This window comes from Neofelis nebulosa, chromosome 7 (assembly GCF_028018385.1).
Source record: "Neofelis nebulosa isolate mNeoNeb1 chromosome 7, mNeoNeb1.pri, whole genome shotgun sequence".
In the NCBI taxonomy this organism is placed as follows: domain Eukaryota; kingdom Metazoa; phylum Chordata; class Mammalia; order Carnivora; family Felidae; genus Neofelis; species Neofelis nebulosa.
In genome coordinates, this window is record NC_080788.1 from 138,218,525 (window position 1) to 138,242,454 (window position 23,930).

Below are 23,930 nucleotides of genomic sequence, written 5' to 3' on the forward strand. Positions count from 1 at the left end.
AAGCAGAGGCAGGCTCCAGGCTCCGAGCTGTCAGCACAGAGCCCGACACGGGGCTCGAACTCACGAGCTGTGAGATCATGACCTGCCTGAGCCAAAGTAGGATGCTCAACCGACTGAGCCACCCAGGTGCTCCTTTAGTGTTTCTTATTAAGATGATGGCTTGAGGATTCAGGTCTAGATATACCTTCCATATACATATGAAAGGTATAAATATGCATATTTAAGGGAGTATTCCTATTTCAAGATATTCCTATTTCTCAAGATATATACTTATCTATCCATCCGTTATCTATCATCAATCATCTGTCCAGCTGTCTTCTATTTATGTATCTATCTATCATCTATCATCTATCTATCATCTATCTTTTATCTCATGTAATGTTGTTTGCCCCAAACCAGGAGGGTAAACCTCTTCCTCGGGCAACGTTTCTCTAGCGCCCTCTACTGACAAAGCTTAATATCCTGTCCAGATCCATTTTTGCAGAGCCGCGATAAAGCGAGCATTTGGAGTTTGCAGCATTAAATTGGTAACTATTTTTGCTTTTGACAGTTAATTATATTTTAAAGATGTTTAAACAATATTTTATATATATTTGCATATTTACCCTTTTGTATGGGTCCAAATTTCCATTTAGAATCTTGTTTCAGCCTAAAGAACTGCTTAAAAATTTTCTTAGCGAAGGTGGCAAACTTTCTCAGCTTTTGTTTCTCTAAACAATAAAAAAAAAAATCTTGATTTTTGACTTCGTTTTTGAAAGATTGTTTTGCTTTGCTTCTTTTTTAAAGTTTATTTATTTATTTATTTTTTTATTTATTTTTGGGACAGAGAGAGACAGAGCATGAACGGGGGAGGGGCAGAGAGAGAGGGAGACACAGAATCAGAAACAGGCTCCAGGCTCCGAGCCATCAGCCCAGAGCCTGACGCGGGGCTCGAACTCACGGACCGCGAGATCGTGACCTGGCTGAAGTCGGACGCTTAACCGACTGCGCCACCCAGGCGCCCCTAAAGTTTATTTATTTATTTTGAGAGAGGACGAGAGATCGTGAGCCGGGGAGCGGCAGAGAGAGAGGGAGAGGGAGAGAGAGAATCCCAAGCAGGGCATTCAGGGCTTGATCCCACGACCGTGAGATCATGACCTGAGCTGGTATTGAGAGTCGGACCTTTAACTGATTGAACCACCCAGGCACCCCTCTCTTTCTTTTTTTTTTTTAATTTTTTTTTTCAACGTTTTTTATTTATTTTTGGGACAGAGAGAGACAGAGCATGAACGGGGGAGGGGCAGAGAGAGAGGGAGACACAGAATCGGAAACAGGCTCCAGGCTCCGAGCCGAGCCATCAGCCCAGAGCCTGACGCGGGGCTCGAACTCACGGACCGCGAGATCGTGACCTGGCTGAAGTCGGACGCCTAACCGACTGCGCCACCCAGGCGCCCCCCCCTCTCTTTCTTTTTTAAAGGTGTTATGATGTGTGTGTGTGTGTGTGTGTGTGTGTGTGTGTATTAGTATTTTAAAGATGTCTTTCTGTTGTGTTTTGGCCTGCATGATTTCTTCTTTTTTAGAAATAATGTCAAACTTACACAAATTTACAAAAACAGTAGTGTTTTCATATGCCCTTCACCCAGCTTCCATGTGTTGCATAACCAGAGCACAATGATCAAAGCCAGGGAAGTACAGCGGCACAATGTTTCATTACGGTCAATCCCAGTTTGTCACCTGCCCCACTACAGAAGAGCCTGGAGAAGACTGGGGGACCCTCCCCCTGCCCAGAGCGTGTCTGTGGGGTCCCTGATGCGCAGAGTCAGCCGGTGCTGGGACTCCCCGGGGGACTCCCCGTTAGGTCGGATTCATAACCTTGCCCAGGAAAAGGCTGCTCCATGTGAAGTGGTCGAAGATCATGACAATGAAGGGCCGGTTGATGTGGACGGCAAGGGGCTTGTACGCCGCCTTCGGCGTGAGCCCGAAGGGGGCAGCCGCCTCCAGGCCGCTCTCACTCAGCTGCAGCATAGCCTTATGGACCACCTGTCGGGGAGGGGGGGGGGGCGGAAGGTGGGGGTTGTGCACCTGCTGTGTGTTGGGGGCTTTCCACACCTCGCTTTGAGCCCTCCCACCCTCGGTTTGTGGTGGCAAAGCTGAGGCTCAGAGAGGGTCGCTTGCTGGCTCCCTAGGTGGCGGCCCCGGGATTAGGGCCAACGTCTGTCCACCTCCGGAACCCAGGTGGCACCTAGGCTTCTTCCCTAGAGAGTGGGCAGGTGGAGCCGGCCGCGGGGAGTTTAGGGGGCTCATGGTACTAACTGGACTTCGGTGTCCACATCAGGCACTCCTTCCGGGGTCCTGGGCAAAGGGAGACCTCCCTCCTCCACCCCACTAGTCACATACTAGGGTCCAGTTTATGCAAAGTGCTTGGGCCTGCCCAGGGTGGAAAAGGGACCGTTGAACGGTCTCTCGTTGTGATCAGAATTAGGGAGAATTTCTGAAATCAGCAAAATGCCGGAGTGGCTCGCGTCAGGAGCCTTGGGTGGGTCAGAACTGACTAATAAACAACATCCGAGGGGACGGTGCCTCTCAGCGGCTGGACAGCGAGGAACCGGAGGCTCTGAGAAGCTCCGTAAATGGGCACACGTAGCTAGGAGGAAGCTGAGCGGGGCCAGGGAAGCCCTGGGGTTTGTCCTGGGAAATGAGGTTTCGAGTGGAAGAGACGAGCTCTGTGGCCGTGGGGGGTGGGGGGGGGCGGGGTCATCTACCTTTCTCAAGACAGAGAGGCTCCTCCCCCGAGAGATTGGCTCAGGGCTGGCTGACTCAATCCTTCACGGTATGCGTTTTATCCAGCACATACTGTGTGCTGGAGGGAGGGGCTGCTGCCTCTGGAACTCTGTCCTGTCCCCCGTCTGGTTTTGTCACCCACAGGACTGTGAGGTCCCGTGGGGGAAGGGCCCCGTCAGAATAGCGCAGGCATACCCAGTGTCTAGAAGTTTGGGGCACAGATTGGGTGTTCAATACTTATGTTCTGGAGTGACCAGCAGAACACAGAGCTGACGGATGAAGGGTCATGAGTGTAACGGGTAGACGGGCCGATGTGATTTCACTCAGACGTTTCCCATTTCCCTGGTCCCTTCTTGGTACCGGCCGCCCCCAGTCCTGCCATGATGGCTTGGTTTCCCACCCTGTCCCCCTCTGTGTGGCCCGGCGGAAGGGGCACGCGCCTGGGCTGCGACCCTCCCTTGTCACTAGCTTCCGTGTAACCTTAGAGACATCGCATTTCCCTGCGGAGCCTCCGTTTGCCCTGTTGTAAATAAAAGTAGGGGCGTGGACAAGACCCGGGGCTCTCAACCTGGGGCTCAGAGACCCGTTCGTGAATGGGCTCCGTGTTGCTTATTATATTTGTACCGTGAATTTGGGGGGCTCTAGGGAGACCGGCTCTAGGGACATTTACCTTCGACGCCTTCAGCTGGGCCTCTTGGGTGATGCCGGAGAAATCCATCCCGTTGTTGACCCAGTCTGCAATGCCCATGTCCTTCAGGATGGCCCTGAGGTCGTAGTCTCCAGAGATGGACACCTTTGGGATGTGTAGGTCCACCTGGCTGCTCGGGGGGCAGGGGGTAAGCAGATGGGGTTAGACTTCCCCTCCCAGGAGACTTCCGTTTCCTCTGTGACCCCTCCGGACCCTGCCTCCCAGCCGGACACACTTTTGGGGAAAAAGAGAAGGGACAGAACAAGAGGCAGGCTTTGTCTCTTTCGCCATGACATGCATGAGCTTCCTCTCTGGGCCTCTGAATTGCTCGATCTTTTCTTCTCGGCTCTTTCTCTGAGTGGATTCCACTTGTGGTACAGCTGGACATTGAAGAAGAGGGTCCCTGAAGGAGTCCTTGTGGTCCCCCAGGCACCCCCTGCAGAAAGGGAGGGGTGGGGGGAGCACCCTGGGAGCACGGTCCTGGCCCCAGCATTGCCACTAATGCTGTGTAGCTTTAGCCAAGTCCTTGCTTGTCCTCATTTAAAGAGCAAGACAGCGCAGGGGCAGGGCCGTGAGGGCACTTCTCTCCTAGAGGGTAATCAACCTGGTGGATGTCTCCTAGCTTCTGTATTCGCATCCAATGCCTGTGTGTGTGTGTGTGTGTGTGCGCGCACACACACACACACACACACACACACACTCACTCATGCAACCTCAAGGAGTTGGAGCCAACATCTTCAGTTTCCAGATGGAGAGAACTGAACTCAAGAGAAGCTGAAGAATTTCCCCAAAGTCACACCACTGGGAAGCAGCAGAATTGTGAAGAGGTCAGGACTAGTTGCCTCAAAGCCCCATTGCCTCATGGGAAGAGAGAGAGGGAAGGAGGGGGAGAGAGAGAGAGAGAGAGAGAGGAGGAGGGCAGAGGAAGGGGGAAGGGGGGAGGGAGGAAGGAGGGGCAGGGAGGGAGGGAGAGAAAGAGCCAGGGAGGGAGGAGGGCAGAGGGAGAAGGGGGGAGGGAGGAGGGGGAGGGAGGGAGGGAGAGAAAGAGACAGGGAGGGAGGAGGGCAGAGGAAGAAGGGGGAGGGAGGAGGGGGAGGGAGGGAGAGAAAGGGAGGGAGGAGGGCAGAGGAAAGAGGGAGGGGGAGGGAGGAAGGGGAGGGAGGAGGGAGAGGGAAGGAGGGACAAGGAAGAGAGATGGAGAGAGGGCTCTCACGAGCTGTGTGTGGGGGCAATGAGTCTTCCCTAGGAGGTAGGAGACAGCTGGACCCTGAGGGGTGCTGCTCCAGGGAGGGGGGAGGTGATCATTGGAGGGGTGAGGTGGGAGAGTGGGTGACACAAGCCTGGAGGTGAGGACCCCTAGGGTCTGACTTCTAGGACTAGCAGAGTGTCATGTGGATGGAGTAGAGAATTCCTGCCCAATCAAAATTCTGCCTTGGATGTTTGTTTAAAAAAAAAAAAATCTAGAAGAAAATAGTATGTGTTTTTGATTAATGTTTTTTAAGCTGAAGTGTTTTAGTGAAGAGCTTATTTTTGGTGTAAAGAGAAAGATTATCCTTCTCATTTTCAACAGAAAGGGAGCCAGAATTTGCTTGATCCACGGTGCACAACCACCACCTGGGACGCCGTTCCTGAATTCCGGGCTCCCTTGGAAGGGTGGGGGTGGGGCAAGTGAAAGGGCAAGGAGGCAGCGAGGGATCCCTCACGTTGCCCAAACACAGGCTCACGGTCGCACATACCCACCCCACTCCCCCCCGTGGCCATGCGAAAGGTCAGGTACGAGGGGTCCAGGACTAAGGACAACTCTGGGGCCCCACGTAGCGCTAGGGCATCTCCGGGAACCACGGAGCTGACCACACGGCTCTTCCCGGCTGGAGTGAGGTCAGACCCCAGGCGTCCACGTCCACTCGCAGAATAGGACTAAACTCTCCAGAAGCCCCGGCCCTGAGCAGCTCTCTGAGGCTACGACTCGAAATAAAAATAACTTGAAACCATAAAACCCAAACCCCGCACATGTATTAACATAGCAGAACTTCTTCCTGGATTTTCTGCCAGTGAAGCTCTTGGATTACAAATTTCATTCAACTAGAATTTGTCTCAGTTTTCGCTGCTGTTGCTGCCTGGCCCTGTGGGTGCCCCGGGACACGGCCTCCTGGCCGGGGTTTGTGCCATTTCCTGTCCCATGCACTCTCTGGGTGGCCCTTCCGCTGGCTGAACTTGCCCTCGGGCTTAACACACAGTTCAAGTGGAAAGCAATTCCCTCCGCAGCCCTTTCTGTGGTCCCCTGGGGCAGCCAAGCAATCCTCCCTTCCCTCAGCATCGAACATTTACTTAGCTCCTTTCTGGTCCCGCGAGGACAGAACTGACGTCATTGTACAGTATTAATTCCAGCAGAATCTGTGTTTCTTTGCATGTCTTTGAAGTCCATCTTTTGTCCTATCCACCTTCTATCCTTTCTGCTTAGCCTAGTACATGGTCTAAGCTGCTGCTTCCATTTGTGTGTATTGAAAGAGGGGCGCCTGGGTGGCTCAGTTGGTTAAGCGAGTGACTTCGGCTCAGGTCATGATCTCACGGTTCGGTTCGTGAGTTCGAGCCCGGCATCGGGCTCTGTGCTGACAGCTCAGAGCCTGGAGGCTGCTTCAAATTCTGTCTTCTGCTCTCTGCCCCTCCCCTGCTCACATTCTGTCTGTCTGTCTCTCTCTCTCAAAAAAAAAAATAAACATTAAAAAAAATTTTTAAAAAAGTTATGTGTATTGAAAGAGAGAAAGAAAAGAAAGGAAGGAAGGAGAAGGGAAGGAAGAAAAGAAAGAAATGGCAAGAAGGAAGAAAGAGAAAGAAAGAAAAAACAGAAAGAAAGAAAGGAGAAAGAAAGGAGGAAGGAAGGAAGGAAGAGAAAGAAAGGAGAAAGAAAGAAAGAAAGGAGAAAGGAAGGAAGAAAGAGAAAGAAAGAAGGAAAGAAAGAAAGGAGAAAGGAAGGAAGAGAAAGAAAGAAAGGAGAAAGAAAGAAGGGAGAAAGGAAGAAAGAAAGAAAGAAAGAAAGAGAGGAGAAAGAAAGAAAGGAGAAAAGAAGGAAGAAAGAGAAGGAAAGGAGAAAGAAAGAAAGAAAGGAGAAAGGAAGGAAGAAAGAAAGGAGAAGGAAAGAAAGAAAGAAATAAAGGAAGAAAGAAAGGAGGAAGGAAGGAAGAGAAAGAAAGGAGAAAGAAAGAAAGGAGAAAGGAAGGAAGAAAGAGAAAGAAAGAAGGAAAGAAAGAAAGAAAGAAAGGAAGAAAGAAAGGAGAAAGGAAGGAAGAGAAAGAAAGAAAGGAGAAAAAAGGAAAGGAGAGAGGAAGGAAGAAAGAAAGGAGAAGGAAAGAAAGAAAGAAAGGAAGAAAGAAAGGAGAAGGAAAGAAAGAAAGAAAGGAAGAAAGAAAGAAAGGAGAAAGGAAGGAAGAAAGAGAAAGAAAGAAAGGAGAAAGGAAGGAAGAAAGAGAAAGAAAGGAGAAAGAAAGGAGAAAGGAAGGAAGAAAGAGAAGAAGGAAAGAAAGAAAGAAAGAAAGAAAGAAAGAAAGAAAGAAAGGAGAAAGGAAGGAAGAGAAAGAAAAAGAAAGAAAGAAAGAAAGAAAGAAAGAAGAAAGGAAGGAAGAAAGAAAGAAAAAGAAAGAAAGAAAAAGGAAAGGAAAGGAAAGGAGAGAAATGGCATCTGTTCTGGAAGCCTTCCTGACTACTCCAGACCCCAGTGTCCCCTTCCTCCCCTGCGTCCCCTTTGCCCTTACGGTCTGCATCGCCCCACGCCCCGCCAGGGCCCACGCTGATGGTGCTGCTCAGATTGCTTGCACACAGACACAACTGCAATGTCACGAGAGTGAGGATCACGTTCAAGAACATCTATCCCCTCCTCCAAGGTGACCATGATTTTGATTGCCGTCTAACTCAGAGGTGCCTGAGGGGGGGAAAATGAGTTCGTTCGTCCATTCATTCATTCATTCATCACGCATCATTCGTTCCCAGCTCCCATGCGCAGTCAACCCTCCCTGAGTCCGCACCCCTTGCGTGGGCCTCGGGTTGGGCACGCGTTGGCTGGTTGTCCCTCCCCCCTCCCCACTGGCCCGTGGGCATATACACCCCTCACCCCTTTTCCTTTACTCCTTTATTACCTACCTCGGTCCTTACTTTCTTTCTTTCTTTTTTTTTTTTTTTTAATTTTTTAAATATTTATTGATTTTTGAGAGACACTGAGAGAGAGAGAGAGAGAGCCAGAGAGCTGGGGAGGGGCAGAGAGAGAGAGGGAGACACGGAACCCAAAGCAGGTTCCAGGCCCCAAGCTGTCAGCACAGAGCCCGATGTGGGGCTCGAACTCACGAACTGAGCTCATGACCTGAGCTGAAGTCGGACACTTCACCGACTGAGCCGTGTGTTGGCTCCGGGATGAAGGAAACGGTCATTTTGGTGTATTTTTTATGGGGTCTCTCAGGAGTGGTAACCGTGCTTGATTTCAGGGGAAGCAAGATAATAACAACGGGTAAGCGAGGGGCCGGGGGCAGTTTGGTGAACACGGTTTAAGCCAACAAATCAGAAACGTGATCACGCAGAAGGTAGCCGTTAGCCTCCCAGGGACGGGGCACCTCGCTCTGTGGACTGCCCCAGCGTATCTCAGTGTCAACCGACAGGTGGATGAACAGGTGTGACCTCTCGGTCGGAGAACCTCAGGCCGCTGGGGACCCAGCGGACGGGAAAGCGATGAGCCCCGGAGGGCGGGTCCAGGGGGAGGGCAAGGGCTTACCTGATGGTCAGCGACTCAGACCACCTCTGAATGGTGTCCCTGCTCAGCGCGGCGATGACTGTGTCCATCTTCCCCTCGTCTGGGAGGATGAAGAAGACGGTCCCGTTGCCCGTGTATTCCAATTGTACCAGCTGGCAGGGGAGCACCCGGTCTTTCAGGTACTTGGTGGGGCTCGACTGGAACATCATGGGCACGGTCACCACGGTGCTCTCGTTCACATAGAAGTTCTCCTCCCTGGTGCTTTCCGGGTCGAAGGGGTGTGCCCACATGCCTGGGAGAGGAGGGAGGGGGAGGGCAGGAGACAGGCCCGTGAGAGTGGGTGACACGAGAGCTCTAGGCCGGGTCGCGGCCCCCACCAGGGAGGCGGGAGGTTCCCGGTAAGGTATGAAATCCCCGGCACTTTTGAGCCTGTTGTATTCTCCACCTCTTGGCACGGACTGAGGGTTCACTCTGTTCCTGAGCTGCTAAAAACAGGAGGAGGGGGACAGAGGAGAATGCTGGGCCTTGGATTTGGGGGTCGGATTCAGGAAACCAGATTTTGCCTCCCACCCGAGCCCGGAGTGGATCCCAGATTGGAGGGCTCTGAAATCGTGTCGAATGGAACTCGGGCTGTGAATTCGAGGTCAGGGGTGGGGGAGGTTTGGAGCAAGGGACTGCCCGCCCCGTCCCCGCGCCTTGACGTCAGCCACAGAAGCCCAGCAGGCCCCCTGGTCCCCCGTGGACCGTGCCCACTCCCCCGAGGGCCACACCCCATCTCCTGCGGGCAAAGTCAGGATAAGATGCCCTTGAGGTCACAGGCTCACACCAGCGGCCGGACTCGAAGCCCTCCGCCGTGTTCCGCAATGGCATCCCGTAGCCTCTCTGCCTGCCTCGTGATGGGGAGCTCACTACCTTCACGGACCAGACTCTCCACCACTGGTCAGCTCTTAACGAGAAGAAAATTGCTTCGAGAGCCAAAGCCCGCCTGATCGTGAGGCCTGTCTGCTGAGCCCCTTCGACCCTTCTGGGCTCATTCCAGGCAACCGTGAGTGCTCTCCCAGGTGACAGAACTCTGGATATTTAAAGACGTGGGCAGATCTCGCCAGGGCCTCCGGTGCTCTCCAGGCCTGGAGATGACTGGGGACCCTGCATCCTGGGGGTCCCCGGTGTCTTGGATGCCTTCGGCCCAAAAGCCCCGGTGCCCTTGTGAGGTCTCTGTGTCCCAACTGAGGCTGCCTGGAGGTGGCGGCCAGAGCAGAGGTCCAGGCAGGCCTCTCTCCATCCCGCCGCCTGCAGGATCTGCGGACCACAAGGCCAGAACTCTTGTTCTGTTCAGCCTCAATCTCCGTGAAGGGCTCCTAAGGGAGGCAGTAGGGAGAGGTGGGTGGAGGTGGGGAAAGGGCCGGGTGGAGGTGGGGCCTGGAGCCTATGCCCCGCCCCCTCCCTGGTGCCTGAATGTGACATCGCAGCCTGGCTGTCTCACAGCAAGTGGGATCATTTGAGGGCTTTCAAACCATCCTCCAGGGGAGGCCTGGGACCCCCTGGACTGAAGGCAGTGGTTCACTTACTAAGTGGTCACTTAGTTCACTTACCTGTCCGACTTCCAGCAAAAAAAAAAAAAAAAAAAAGTGAATTTTTTCAGGGTTAGGTTTTTCCTTGGGCACAAAACAAAATACAGAATGGGGCCCGACCTCTATTTTAGGGGATTTTTTTTTTCCTTGAAAGTTCTCGGGCCATGAGAACTCGGGGTCGGGAAACTTAAGAATTTATGGGGGTGAACTGGGGAGAGCAAGGATGATTCCTGCAGAAAACCTTCTAACGATATTTTTAGTGTTCTCAAAAAAAAGAAAAAAAGCTGTCGAGAGAGTCCACTAAGTAAGGGACATGCCAGGGACACTTTGCCTGCCCTAAGTTTAGTGACGGATAGCTATGCCACTGCTCATTGCTACTTATTATGCCGGCCTTCTGGAAACATATTAGGGTAGCCCCAGCTTAAACAGGGGCTTGCCACTTAGTTTGGCTGTGTTCCAGAAAATCTGTATACAACAAAGCAGCACATGCCCCTGTCGGCTCTCGCATTCAGATTTCTATTTCCAAAGCCGTTTGGATTTTATCACCAGAACTACTCTTTTCCATCAGCTCAGTCCCACTGTGGTCATGAGAACATTGAGAAACTTCCAGATGACGTCACCAAATGACGTCACCAAATGACGGCTGTCCCACAAGCCCCCTCGTGGGCCCCGGAGCACCCCTTCCTCCGTACCTGGGTTTACTACCCTCTGCTTCCAAGGAAGTGCTGTCAGAATCTCTATGCAACCACTGTTGAGCTCCTGCCATGTGCCAATCACTGTGCAAAGGCACTGGGGCCTCCAAAGAGACAAGGATACCAGGCAGGAGCACACAGTCTGTGGGAGAGATGGCCTGTGGAGTTTGGGGGAGCACTCGGAAACCTTTCTGGGCAAACATTTCCAGAGTCCTTGACCCTCCCGCGATTGAGTGTAAAGAACACGAATGGAAACACCAAAGACCCTGAAGGGCCAACTAATATTTGACAAGGGAGCCGAGATAACTCAATGGAAAAAGATAGTCTCTTCAATACCTGGTGCTAGGAAAACTGGGTGTTCATGCAAAAGAATGAAGCTGGACCCACATCCTACACCACATGCAAAAGTTAACTCAAAGTGAATTAAAGATCGGAAACCATAGGGCACCTGGGTGGCTCAGTCAGTTAAGCATCCGACTCTTGACTTCGGCTCAGCTTATGATCGCGCAGTTTGTGAGTCTGAGCCCCACATCAGGCTCCGTGCTGACAGTGCAGAGCCTGCTTGGGATTCTCTCTCTCTCCTCTCTCTGCCCCCTTCGTCTCAAAATACATAAATAAACGTAAAAAAAATCTGAAACCATAAGGCTAGAAAACATAGGGAAAAAGAAGCTCCCTGACACTGATTTTGGTGCTGACTTTTTGGAGATGACTCCAGAATCGCAAACAACAAAAGGAGAAATAAACCAGAGGGACACCTCAAACTAAAAAGCTCCTGCACAGCCAAAGATACAATCAACACAACGAGAGGCGGCCTACAGAATGGAAGAAAACATTTGCAGACTGCATATTGGATAAGGGGCTACTATCCCCCATATATAAGGAGCTCATATACTTTGATAGCAGAAAGCAAATAATTCAACTAAAAAATGAGCGGAGGCCTTGAATAGGTATTTTCCCACAGAAGACGTACGAATGGCCAACAGGTACATGGAAAGGGGCCCCACATCCCTCATCGCCAGGGAAATCCAATCAAAGCCACATGAGCTATCACCTCCCACCCGTGCGTGTGGCTAGTGGCAAAAAGACGAGAGAGAACAAGGGTTGGTGAGGATGTGGAGAAGAAGGAGCCCTCGTGCCCTGCGGGCGGGAACGCAGATCGGTGCAGCCGATTTTACGTGGAAAACGGTAGGGAGGTTCCTCAAAAAGTTAAAAACGGAAATTCCATATGATCCAACAATCTCACTCCTGGGAATACATCAGAAGGAAATTCACTCACCATCTCAAAGAGATAAAGACATTATCTGTACTATGTCCGTCACAGCGTTATTGACAGTAACCGAGATGCAGAAGCAACTTAGGTGTCCACTGATGGATGGATGGATGGGTAAAGAAAACGCGTGCACACACACACACACACACACACACACACACACAGGGATATTATTTAGCTACAGAAAAAAGAAGGAAAACCTGCCATTTGTGACCATATGGATGAATCTTGAAGGCATTATCCTAAGTGAAATGAGTCGGACACAGGAAGACAAATACTGTATGATCTCACAGGTATGTAGAATCTAAAAACCTAGAACTCCTACCACGTGAGGGGATGTGGGTGTCAGCTCGCCTCATCTTGGGGGTCATTTTGCAGTTTGTGCGTATATCAAGTCATCACGCTGTAGGTCTTGAACGCAGGCAATGTTATAAACTAATTATGTCTCAGTAAAAGTGGAGGGAAAAAAATTGCTGCCTTGGCCGGGTCAGCCTCACACCCTCCCGGGAGGGACATCGCTGCCAGGTGGGCCTCCAGGCTGGTGCGGAGGATGGAGGACAGAAGGAGGGGGGCTTAACATGACGGTAAGTCTGTCCAGGTAGCATAGAGCTGGGAGGGGGGGTGCGGTTGGCTAACGGGGGGCACTGAGTAGGAGTTGGAGAGAAGAGAAAAGGGCAAGTGAGGATTCTTTCTGGAGACTATGATCTGGATGAGCTTTGAGGTTGTTGAGAGATACATATTAAATGTGGTTATTACCTTTTCCCCCCGTTTCACTTGCATTTCTTCAAATATGACTGGTTAACTGAGACCGAACCACCTGAGCGCAGGCTTATAAGGTCTAACAAGATGTTTGTTAAAAATGAGGTGTGGGGAGACTGTAGGGGGTGCTCACGAGAAGCAAGGATTTGCCTGAGGGAATCAGGGGAGGCTTCATGGAGGAGGTAACTTTTGAGCCAAGATTTGATGAGTGGGAAGAAGTTTTTGGCGCAGGCAGGTTGGGGGGCGGCTCAGGGGACAGAAAGAGTATGGGTTTTGCGGCAGGCAGAATGGCCGCCCAAATATGCCCACATCCTAATTCATGGAACCCGTGACTCTGTTATGTTACATGGCAAGAGGACATTAAGGTTGCCAATCCGGCGATCTAGAGAGGAGGAGATCATTCTGGATTATCCAGGTGGGCCCAGTATCATCACAAGGGTTTGCTTAAGAGTGGAAGAGGATGGTGGGAGGGGCAGGGGCAGAGGAGAGGTCATGGTCATGTGCTAACGGGCTTTAAGAGCAAACGAAGGGCCCAGCAGCCAAGGAACGCAGGTGGCTTCTAGAAGCTGGGAAGGGCAAGGAACCGATTCTTCCTTGGAGCCTCCGGAAGGAACGTAGCCCTGCCAACACTTTTACTTTAACCGCCGCGTGACCCATTTTGGACTTCTGACCTCCAGCATTGTTAAGATAATAAGTCCACGTTGTTTTATGCCACCGTGTTTGTGGTGGTTTGTTACAGCAGCCATAGGGAATTAATTCAGGCTTCCATGAGGACAGGCGTGCTCCCGGACCGGAAGGAACTCGGTGTGGTTGGACACTGTGCACGTGTGCATGTGTGTGTGGGCGTGCTGTGTGTGTTAAGGTGTGCCTGCGCGTGTAATTGCTCTGTGTGCACACGTGTGTGTGTACAGGTGTGTGCGCGTGCGCTCACGTGCACGCTGTGTGTGTGTGTGTGTGTGTGTGTGAGCGTGCTGTGTGTTGGGAAGTTCGAAAAGGGAAAACGTTGAGATGCGAGGCTAGAGAGGACAGAGAAGCAGATGTCTCTAGGCCAGGGTCCTCAGCCTTGGGATGATAGCCACTCTGGGGCAGATATCATTGTGGGGGCTGTCCTGTGCATTGTAGGAGGCTTAGCGGCCTCTCTGGCCTCTACTTACTAGATGCCAAGAGCACACCCCACTGTACCCGCAGTTGTGACAACCCAAAATGTCTCCAGACACTGCCAAGTGTCCCTGAGGGTGGAAGGAGGAGGTGGAGATTACCCTGGGTTAAGAACCACTGCCGTAGACTAAGGATTGTAGATTTTATTCTCAAGGATAAGGTATCCCTTGGGGCGCCTGGGCGGCTCAGTCGGTTAAGGGTCCGACTTTGGCTCAGGTCATGATCTCTCAGTTCACGAGTTCGAGCCCCGCGTCAGGCTCTATGCTGACGGCTCAGAGCCTGGAGCCTGCTTCAGGTTCTGTGTCTCCCTCTCTCTCTGCCCTTCCCCCACTCACACACACTCTCTCTGTCTCTCAAAAATAAATAAACATTAAAAAAAATTAAAAAAAAGAATAATGTATCCCCAAATTATCTGATCATAAATACGATTGGGGGAGGGGGCCTTGTTAAAAATGCAAACTTCTGGGACTTTCTTCCAGCAGTTTTGCTTCAGTACGTCTAGCATGGGCTCTGGAATCTATAATTTTAACAAGTCCCCATGGTGACTTCTATGAACAAGAACTTGGGAACACCCTGCTCCAAACTGGGGAGGAAGGGCTGGAGTTTGGTTGAGATGGGACTTGGTCAGAGCTGGCTGTGAATTCTGGGGGTGTGTGTAGCCTGGGGGCCATCTGGGGGGAGTTTCTGGGGGGCACGGGCTGTGTCTGGCTGGGCTTCCAGCCCCTGGCCCAGTGCCCGACTCCCGGCCAGCACTCAGACAACATACGTAGACCACGGGGCGGTCGGACTGTTCACCATTACATGTTTGGGCCTTGAATGAACCTACCGGAGCTTGGGTGAGTGGCTCAATTCTTCTAGGTGTCATTTTGAACATTTGTAAGATGGTATCATTCTACTTTCCTAAGAGGACTGTGGTGAAGACAGAGATTCCCAGATGAAAATGTGCTTTGTAAAATCCAAGATTTTGCCCAAGAATGCACCCTGGGTTTTGATGGCTCTTACTGTTCTTGGCAATGGGATGGGTGGGGCGGGGGGGGGGGGGTACCTTTGAAGAAGACGTAGTTGACCAGGACGAGCGTGGCTGAACTATCCAGCTTCGATAACAAGTTCACAATTTTCCCATGGGTCTTATTTTCGATATACTCATTGATTTGTCTGCTGGCTCCAGCCCAGTCCTTGAAATCCGTAGCCAAGACCTCCAACCCATAGTAGTGCTTGCTGTCTGCTGAGAACGACTCCAGCGGCTCCAGGCTGCGGTCAAGGAACAAGGCGTTACCCATAGCCATCTCCAGTGTGGCGTCTGACTCCTTGTGGAAATGGTGAAGGTGCTGAAAACCCTGGTGGATCTCAGCTTCGGATGTCTTGGTGAGGTTGAAGCCCAGGGCCTGGAGAAGCTGGGCCCGTGTGTAGCCACGGGCGCCCAGGGACAACATAGCTAAGGCCATGGAGATGCTCAAGGGAGAGATGAAGACATTCTCGCCAGGAGCTGAAGCCACTAGATGCCTATATAGGGTAAAGGCAAAGTCAACATTGTTTGGAGCCAAGTCCCGGTGAGGGCTCCTTGTGCTCACATCGGTGTCGGGGTCCTGAGCCTGGACGGTCCAGAGGTCACTGGTGGATAGCCAGAGGAAACAGGTGCACAGGGAAAGCAGCATTGTCCAGGATGGTCCAGCCCTGCCAAATCAGGAACGCTCATTAGACAATGTGGGGCCTCCAAGGCAGTGGGGCATGGCGAAAAGGTGGGCAGAAGACCCCATGGAAGGCCCCATTCAAGCCTCAGTTCCTTCCTCCCCATTGGCTGTGTGACCTGGGGCAAGTTAGGACTCTGGGCCTCAACTTCCTCACCTGAAAGTATGATTATACCTGCTATGATTTATCAAGTACCTACCAGGCGCCCAATGCTGACCTATGTGTTTTGCCTATATTTCTCATTTAATCCTCACTGACAAACAAATCAAGTAGGTATTATTATTATGATTTGACGTAGGCAGAAAGGGAGGCCCAGGAAGGTTAAATATCTGACCAAGTGATACATTCAAAGAACTGAAAGAAGAAAACTATCAACTAAGAATCCTGTACCTGGCAAAACAATCCTTTCAAAAATTTTTTTTAATGTTTATTTACTTTTGAGAGATAGACAGAGCATGAGTGGGGCAGGGGCAGAGACAGAGAGAATCGGAAAAAGGCTCCAGGCTCTAAGCTATCAGCGCAGAGCCCGATGCGGGGCTCGAACTTGGGAACGGTGACATCATGACCTGAGCCGAAGTCGAATGCTTAACCGACTGAGCCACCAGGTGCCTGGGTAAAACCATCCCTTAACAATGAGGGAGAAATCTAGACAGTCCCAGATGAACAAAAGCTGGGGGAGTTCATTGCCACTAGACCTCACCTGTAAGAAATGCTGAAGGGAGCCCTTCTGGTTGAAATGAAAGGATAAATAAATACCATCTATAGGAAGAAATAAAATCTCTTGTGAAGGTAAATATATGAGCAATTAGAAAAACTTGTATTATTGTAATTTTGCTTTCTAACTCCACTTTTAATTTTTGATATGATTTAAAAGACAAATCCATGAAAAGCAATTATTAGTCTATGTTTTTGGATACACAACGAATGAAGATGTGATTTGTGACTTAAGCAACTGAAAGGATGGGCGGTATGGAGCTGCACAGGAACAAGGTTTTTGTATGCTGTTGAAATTAAGCTGGCATAAATTAAAGTGAGAATGTTATAACTTTAGGGGGTTAAACGTAATTTCCATGGTAACCATACCAAATCCAGACAGAGAACCTAGAAAGAAAGAAAACTACAGATAAATATTGCTTATGAGCATTGACGTAAAAATCATCAGCAAAATCCTAGCAACTAGAATTCAGCAGTACATTAACAGGATTACACACTATGACCAAGTGGGATTTATTTCTGGAATGCAAGGATGGTTCCACATGTAAAAATCAACCAATGTGCTATAGCACATTAACAGGACGAAGAAAAAAAAAGACCACGATCATCTCAGTTGATGCAGAAAAAGCATCAACTTTGGCATTATTCCACACAGCCTTTCAAGATAAAAGCATTTAGCAAACTAGGACTAAAGGAAAGCACTTCAATAAAATTAAAAAAAAAAAAAAACAACATATATGAAAGGCCCACAGCTAATGTCATGGTGAAAGATTGAAAACTTTTCATCTAAGATTTGGAACGAGGCGTGATGCCTGCTTTTGCCTTTTCTACTTAACGCAGTCCTGGAAGCTCTAGCCAGAGAAATTAGGCAAGAAAGAGAAATAAAAGGCATCCAAATTGGAAAGGAAGAAGTGAAATTATCTCTGCTCATAGGCAACCTGATCAACATCACAGAAACATGTGGAAAACACTAAAGATTCTACAAAAGCTCTGCTAGAACCAATAAATAAATTCAGCAAAGTGACAGGCTACAAAATCAACACACACACACACACACACACTAATCAGTTCTGTTTCCATATACTAACAACGAACAAGCTGGAAAGGAAATTAACAAAACAATTCCATTTACAATAGTATCAAAAAGAATAAAATACTTAGGAGTTAACTAAGGAGGTATAAGACTTGTGCACTGAAAACTGCAAAACGTGGCTGAAAGAAACTACAGAAGAGATAAATAAATGAACAGACATGCTGTGTTCATGGATTGGAGGACTTAATATTCTTAAAGTTGTCAATATTACCCTAAGACATCTACTGATTTGACGCAATCCTTATCAAAATCCCAATGATGCAATGTGCAGAAATAGGAAAATCCATTCTAGATGTACAAGAATTCGCAGAGAATCTCAAGGGAACTTGAATAGCCAAAAATGGGCTTTAGAAAGAAGAACAGAGTTGGAGATCTCATACTTCCTGATTCTTACATTCCTCAACGTAAGGGAGAAATAAAACTCAGAAGAAAACAGAGAGAGAATACTTCGTGACACTGGATTTAGTGATGATTTCTTGGACATGACACTAAAGGTACAAGCAACAAAAGAAAAATTAGACATACTGGATTCTTTAAAAATTCTTGTTCACTCAATAGAGTAGAAAGGCAACCCACAAAATGGGGGAGAATATTTGCAAATGCCATATCCGATAAACGACAAACATCCAGAGTAGAGAAAAACTCGACTACAAAAAAATAAAAAAAAATCCAATTCAAAAAATGGGCCAAGATGTTGAGCACACATCTCTTCAAAGAAGGTATACAGATGGCCAACAGGCACGTGAAGAGATGCTCACATTGACGTCATTGGGGAAATGCAAATCAAAACCACAATGAGATACAACTCAGACCCATTAGCGTGGCTATTTCAAAAATCAAACCGAACCGCAACAGCCAAACAGAAAACAGGTGTTGGATATGGAGGACTTGGAGACCCTGTACCTTGCTGGTGGGAATGGTAAATGGTGTAGCCGGGTGGAAAAGACAACAGCAGTGCCTCAAAAAACTAAACACAGAGTTACCATATGACCTAGCGATTCTTCTGAGCATATACACAAAAAAATTGGAAGCAGAGATTTGAGCAGATATTTGTACACTCCGATGTTCACAACGGCATTATTCACAGTAACAACAACAACAAAAAATGCATACAATCCAAATGTCCATCAATGGATGAAAAGATAAATAAAAGGTGGTTGTATAAAGAAAACACTCCTGTGTTTCTCCTTTCCTCTCGCCCGACTGCCACGCTTCCCTCTGACGCCAAGTATGAGGGTTTTCCACACCCCGGGCAATTCTCCACCACCAGCTGGATGCCCTACAGTGTAACTCAATTCTGACACTATCCACCCCTGCAGGTTAAGGGCTCTCAGCTCCCACAAGACTGCCCACCCCTGACTTCAGATGCCAATCACAAGTCCCAGCTTGTCACCCTGTACTTCTGACTGGCTGTAAATCAAGGTTCCCACGACCATCTCACCGGGTTTGATAATTTGCTAGACCGGGCTCACAGAACTCAGGGAAACACTTACTTACAGTTTATAATAAAGGACAGAATAAGGAGTATGAATCAACAGCCAGACAAAGAGATTTATAGGGCGAGGTCCAGAAGGGTCCCAAGCACAGGAGCTCCTGTCTCTGGGGAGCTGGCGTGGTCAGCACGCAGATGTGTTCACCGATCCAGAAGCTCTCTGACCCCCAAACTATGGGATTTTTATGGAAGCGTCATCACAGAGGCAGGATGGATGATTAACTCCATCTTCAACCCCTCGCCTCTTCCCAGAGAAAGGCGGGGCGGGGGGGGGGGGCGGTGAGACTGAAAATTCCAAGCTTCTGATCATGGCTTGCTCTTTCCTGGACCAGCCCCATCCTGAAGCTATCCAGGCCCCTATCAAAAGTCACCTCATTAGAACAACAGACACTGCTACCGCCCAGGAAGTTCCAAGGGATTTAGGAACTCTGCATCAGGAACCAGGGGCAGAGACCAAATATTAGAACGTGAGTTGCTCCCGATGCTCTTATCACTTAGGAAATTACAAGGATTTTAGGAGCTCGGTATCAGCAACCGGGGGCAGGGACCGATATATATTCTTTCTTTTATTTCACAGTGTTATATGGATGCTGGGAACGGCTGCACAACAGTATGGAGGTACATAATGCCACTGAACTGTACATTTGAAAATAATTTAAAAGATCAATCTTTTGTATATTTTATCACTATAAGAAACTTAAGGAAGGGGCTCCTGGGTGGCTCAGTCGGTTGAGCGTCTGACTTCGGCTCCGGTCATGATCTCACGGCTCGTGAGTTTGAGCCCCACGTCGAGCTCCGTGCTGACAGTTCAGAGCCTGGAGCCTGCTGGGGATTCTGCGTCTCCCTCTTTCCCTCTCCCCCTCCCCCGTTCACACTCTGTTTCTCTGTCTCTCAAAAAATAATAAAGAAATGCTAAAAGAAAAAAAAAGAAAATTAAGGAGAAAAAGACATACAGACCATTTTCAAAGATGTTTGGTAAGAGCAATTAAAAAAAATGCAGCCAAGGTCAAAACCAGTAAGTGAACGTTCTACCTGCAGGGCTGCTGGTCCCCAGCTCCCCTGTGCTTTAGGGAGCTACCTGTATCCCAGTAAAGAAGAAGGAGCAGGACCCCCTGCACTGCCCCGCCTAGGGGACCCACCATTCTGGAAGGGGGCTGGGAGCCCACAGTGAAGACAGTACCCCCAGGAGAACGTGGTGCACTCTGATTTGGGGACCACTGGTCTGTTCTGGAACACCCCGAGGCCCTGGCATGCTCCAAAACCAGCACCTCGTGAGCGACAGATGCAACTCCCACCCCCACCCCTCTTCCAGGCCCCTCCACACTCCTGCGTGTCCCCCTCCGTGTGGTGGGACAAGTCCTGCTGAAGTTCCCTGCCCTGTGCTCCCTGCTTCTTTCCTTTCCTGCTTTGACAACAGCCCTGTTGCCCTCCCCTCCCTTCTCGGCTGCCTGGCTTTCATTTTCCTGGTCTTGTGGGAGGCCACGCTGCATTAGGAGCCCAGCATTGCTATTTATGAACCAGGTGACATGCGTGGACTGTTTAAACTCTGCCTCAGTTTCCTCAGTATAATTATAGAGTTGGTAATAATACCCACCACTGGCCTTTCCCCCTTTGACCTTCTGATTTTCTGGTATTCGCTTCCTTGTTCTAGTCTCAGAGCACAGTCCACGTCTGGGGCCTGTCACCTCTTCCAGGATTAGCAGCCGCCCCTCCCTGGTGTCCTTGCCCCTGTTCCGCGGAGCCCTCCCTCCCCTCTGCAGCCAGAGGCATCTTTTCAAAATTCAAGCCATTGGCCATTCTCCTGCTGAGTGGCTCCCGGCTGTTTCCAGGAGGGGTTGGTCCTCCATAACGTGGCCCAAGGGGGTGGTCATGACTGTGCCTGGTGACAGCCCTGCCTCAGCCTCAGATCTGGTCCCTGGAAGTCTGAGCCACAGCACTGCTGGGTATCTCGGCGGCCATCCTTCCAGCACATACCAGACCTTCAGCCCTCTGCCAGGGGACAGTTCCACTGTTTGTGGAGCAGGGCTCTGGCCTGGGAGCTAGGGACAAAGACGGACCCGCTCCAGTCCTGCCCCGCGTGGCTCCACTCTGCAGACCTATCCTTCCCCTGCCTTGCCTGGCTCACCTCCTTTTGCCCCTGGGCACGTAGAGCCCAGCCCTCCTCCAGGAGACCTGCTCTCTATGCTTCCCTGTTGTGGCCCCATCACACTGCAGCGAAGTCTCTGCCTTAGCCCCGCCCCCTCCACACCCGCTTGGAGCCCTCCGGGGCAAGGACCTGGTGCGGGGCGCAGCCGGGAGCGGGGCTGGCTTACCCCAGTTACGAGTTCTTGCTTCCCTCCTCTTCCTGTTGTTTCTGGGACTTCAGGCCTCATCCCCTCCTGGGTTAATCCTCCAAGGTAAGGATTAAAACTCTACCCACCTTGTGCGATTGTGAGATTGTGTGAATACCAGTCACAGCTGTTATTAGTGCCTTCGTATGTGGCCTCACTCAATGGGTCGTCCTGGGCCCACTTTACAGATGAGAGAATTGAGGCCCAGGGAGGTAGAGTAACCTGTTCAGAGCTGAGATTCTAAGCCCTGCAGCCTGGCCTCAGAGCCTGGGCCGAGCCCTTCTGCCCTTCTCTACAGGAAGCTAAGTGATGAGGGTAAAATAGCTCTCCAAAAAGTGCCCGGCCGCGTCACAATGCAGCGTCCACAATCGTGGTGACTTTCATTTCATGTCTGTCCCCCTCGTCGCTCATGTTTGCAGTGATGCTCCAAGCACACACCCACCGCGTTCTTTATTTTCACAAACGCCCCTGTGGGCCAGGTGCCGTCTCGTCTCGGGGCCCTCTGCATTTAACCCTCAGCACACGTGGTGTCGCGCACAGTCCTGTTCCATCTGCAGGGTCCCTGCCCCGGGTGAACCAGGGGTGGCAGGCGTGTGCGACCCTGCGGCACGCCCGGTGTCCCTGCCCGCATCCCCCGGCAGGGGGCGCTGCCTCGCACCCGTCCAGCCCAGCTGTCACAGCCTTGTGCTATTCGGCCGGGCTTAGGAGCCTCGGCCAAGGGACCGATGGGAATGACTCTTAGCTCGGCGTCAAGCCCTGCGAGCCTGGAGGCCAGGGGAAATCACATCCGCATGGGTGACCCACAGACTCCGCCAAAGCCTCCCAGCGTCACTGCTCCTATAGCCTCGTATCACTGCTGGCTGCCCTAATGCTAGGTGCGCGTTAAAAAAAGTCACAGAAGTAAGATGCAGTCCTGGCTTCGTTCTGGTGGCGGCGGGCAGGAGCGGGAGGGAAGGACGGTGTTCGGTGTTACTCACCGTCTGCAAAGGGCTGAGGCTGCAACCGCCGGCCTAGTCCCGGGCCCCAGGAGGCGTACAGTAAGCCGGCGGGGCGCCACCGCTAAATCTTGTTTGCCAGCTTCCCCGCTGGTTAATGGTTAGAGGGGGGCCAGTGGCCTTCACCATTTGGTGGTCCCCTCCCCCCCGACATTAACCAATGGGAGGCTTTTCCAGGAAATTTGAGCAAACACAGCAACGCTGCAAGTTAACTTTCCTCTGCGGGCAGTTCCCTGAATTTTATTTTTAATATCAAAATGTGGCCGCGGTTGCGTCAGTGCCTGTGGTTGCCTGGCGGCAGCTGGCGCGGAAGCCGCAGGTGCCCTTAATTAGCACAATGGCACCCGACACCTGTGGAGAACCAGGTGCCAAGCTTGGGCTGGGGATGAGTCCTGCAAGGGTTCTGGCTTCCAGGGGACCTCCGTCCGGTGGGAGAGAGGCATGGAATAAAAGCAGCCGCGTGCTTCCCGCAGATAATCTCACTTGCTCTGCACAATGACTTTATGAAGTGGAGACAGTTCTTACCACTTTTGTTTAGATCAGGCGACTGAGAGAGCTTCCCTTGGGGTTCTGATCCAAGACCACTCAACTCGAAAGTCTAGCGCCTTCCCTCTTTCCCACATTTTTATTCTCTTTTGATTGGAAGTGACAGACAACAAACATTTTAAAGCAAACAAACAAACAAACAAAAAAACACCCCCCAAACCAATATATATTGGGTCTCATGAATGAGCGTTCTGAGGGGTTGGGGAGGGCTTCAGGCTTGGCTGGATCCAGGGCTTCCAGGTTGGGTATCATTTCTTGGTCTCTCTTTTTAAAAAAAATTCTTTCTTGGCTCTTTTTCCAGCTTTCCCGCTTTAGCCTGTACAGTGTGGGGCACCGGTAGCCACTGCGGCTGCAGGTTATTTGGTTATCACTGGGTTCTTTGATATCAGAAGGAGAGAGACACTTTTTTCTCACTGTTTATATCAGTTCCCCAAAGGACTCGAGAGTTGATTGCTCATCCTTGGCCTTATCTCAGCGCACAGAACAGGGCCTTGCGAAAGCCCAGCAGGTTCCTGTGCCCTCTGCTGGTTGATAACATTATTACTTCCCTTCGGGAATGAGGGGAGCCGTTTCCATGAGTAAAGAGGAAAAGTTGCACCCAGGCCGGGTTTTAGAGTTTTGGGGGTGCTTCAATTTTATTAATACTTTTGGTCTTTTAAACTTTTTTTAATTTATTAAGTCAATTTTGGAATTTATACCTAGGAATTTATTATTTTAAAATGCCTGTCATACAAGTGGTTTTTTTGTTTCTGTATTTTATTTACATATTTCCTTTCTTATTTTTTTTTCCCCCCTTGATGAGTCTTCTTAGGGAGCTCTGTCTCGTTAATTAATCTCTCAAAGGACCGGCTTTTAGTTTTGTTAATTCTTCATTTTTTTTTTTTTTGAAATCTATTTTTTATTGATTTCTGCCTTTTGTTTCACTTTTTACCATCTCTTCAAATTCCTTGGTTTTTTCCCCCTGTTGTTCTTTTTCTGATTTCTTGAATGAAATGCCTAGCCAGCTTTCTTACTTTTTAACATTTCCAATCTCCATATAAATGTATTTAAAGTTAAAAGTTTTCACCTAAATTCTGACTTAGGGATGTCCAACAAAGCTTTGATATTTACTATTATCATTGTCATTTTTTGATGTGTTTCTTAATTCCCTTAATGGTTTCATTTTTAGCCCCGGGGTAACTTAGTCATATGCCATTTAGCGTATTTAGAATCTCAGACTACTCCTTTGTCATTTGCTTTTATTTCACCATGGTCAAAAACTATTATCTGCAGGCATGCCTAATAAATATTGTGGGCTTGGTTGCAGACCACCACATTAAAGTACATATCATGATAAAGCGAGTCAAATGAATTTTTTGGCTTCCCAGTGCGTATAAAAGTTGTGTTTATGTTACACTGTATGTCTAAAAAAATGTATATACCTTAATTAAAAAATACT

General features: G+C 49.8%; 1 protein-coding gene across 1 annotated transcript; it reads right to left on the reverse strand.

Annotated features, from left to right (window-relative positions):
* Positions 1–1,595: 1,595 nt before the first annotated feature.
* Positions 1,596–15,414, reverse strand: SERPINA6 (serpin family A member 6). Its single transcript, XM_058740179.1, has 4 exons — positions 14,679–15,414; positions 8,205–8,475; positions 3,431–3,578; positions 1,596–2,019 (listed from the first exon to the last, which is right to left on the reverse strand). The coding sequence occupies exons 1-4, from the start codon at positions 15,286–15,288 to the stop codon at positions 1,834–1,836; spliced, it is 1,215 nt and encodes a 404-aa protein (XP_058596162.1). The 5' UTR covers positions 15,289–15,414; the 3' UTR covers positions 1,596–1,833.
* Positions 15,415–23,930: the final 8,516 nt, after the last annotated feature.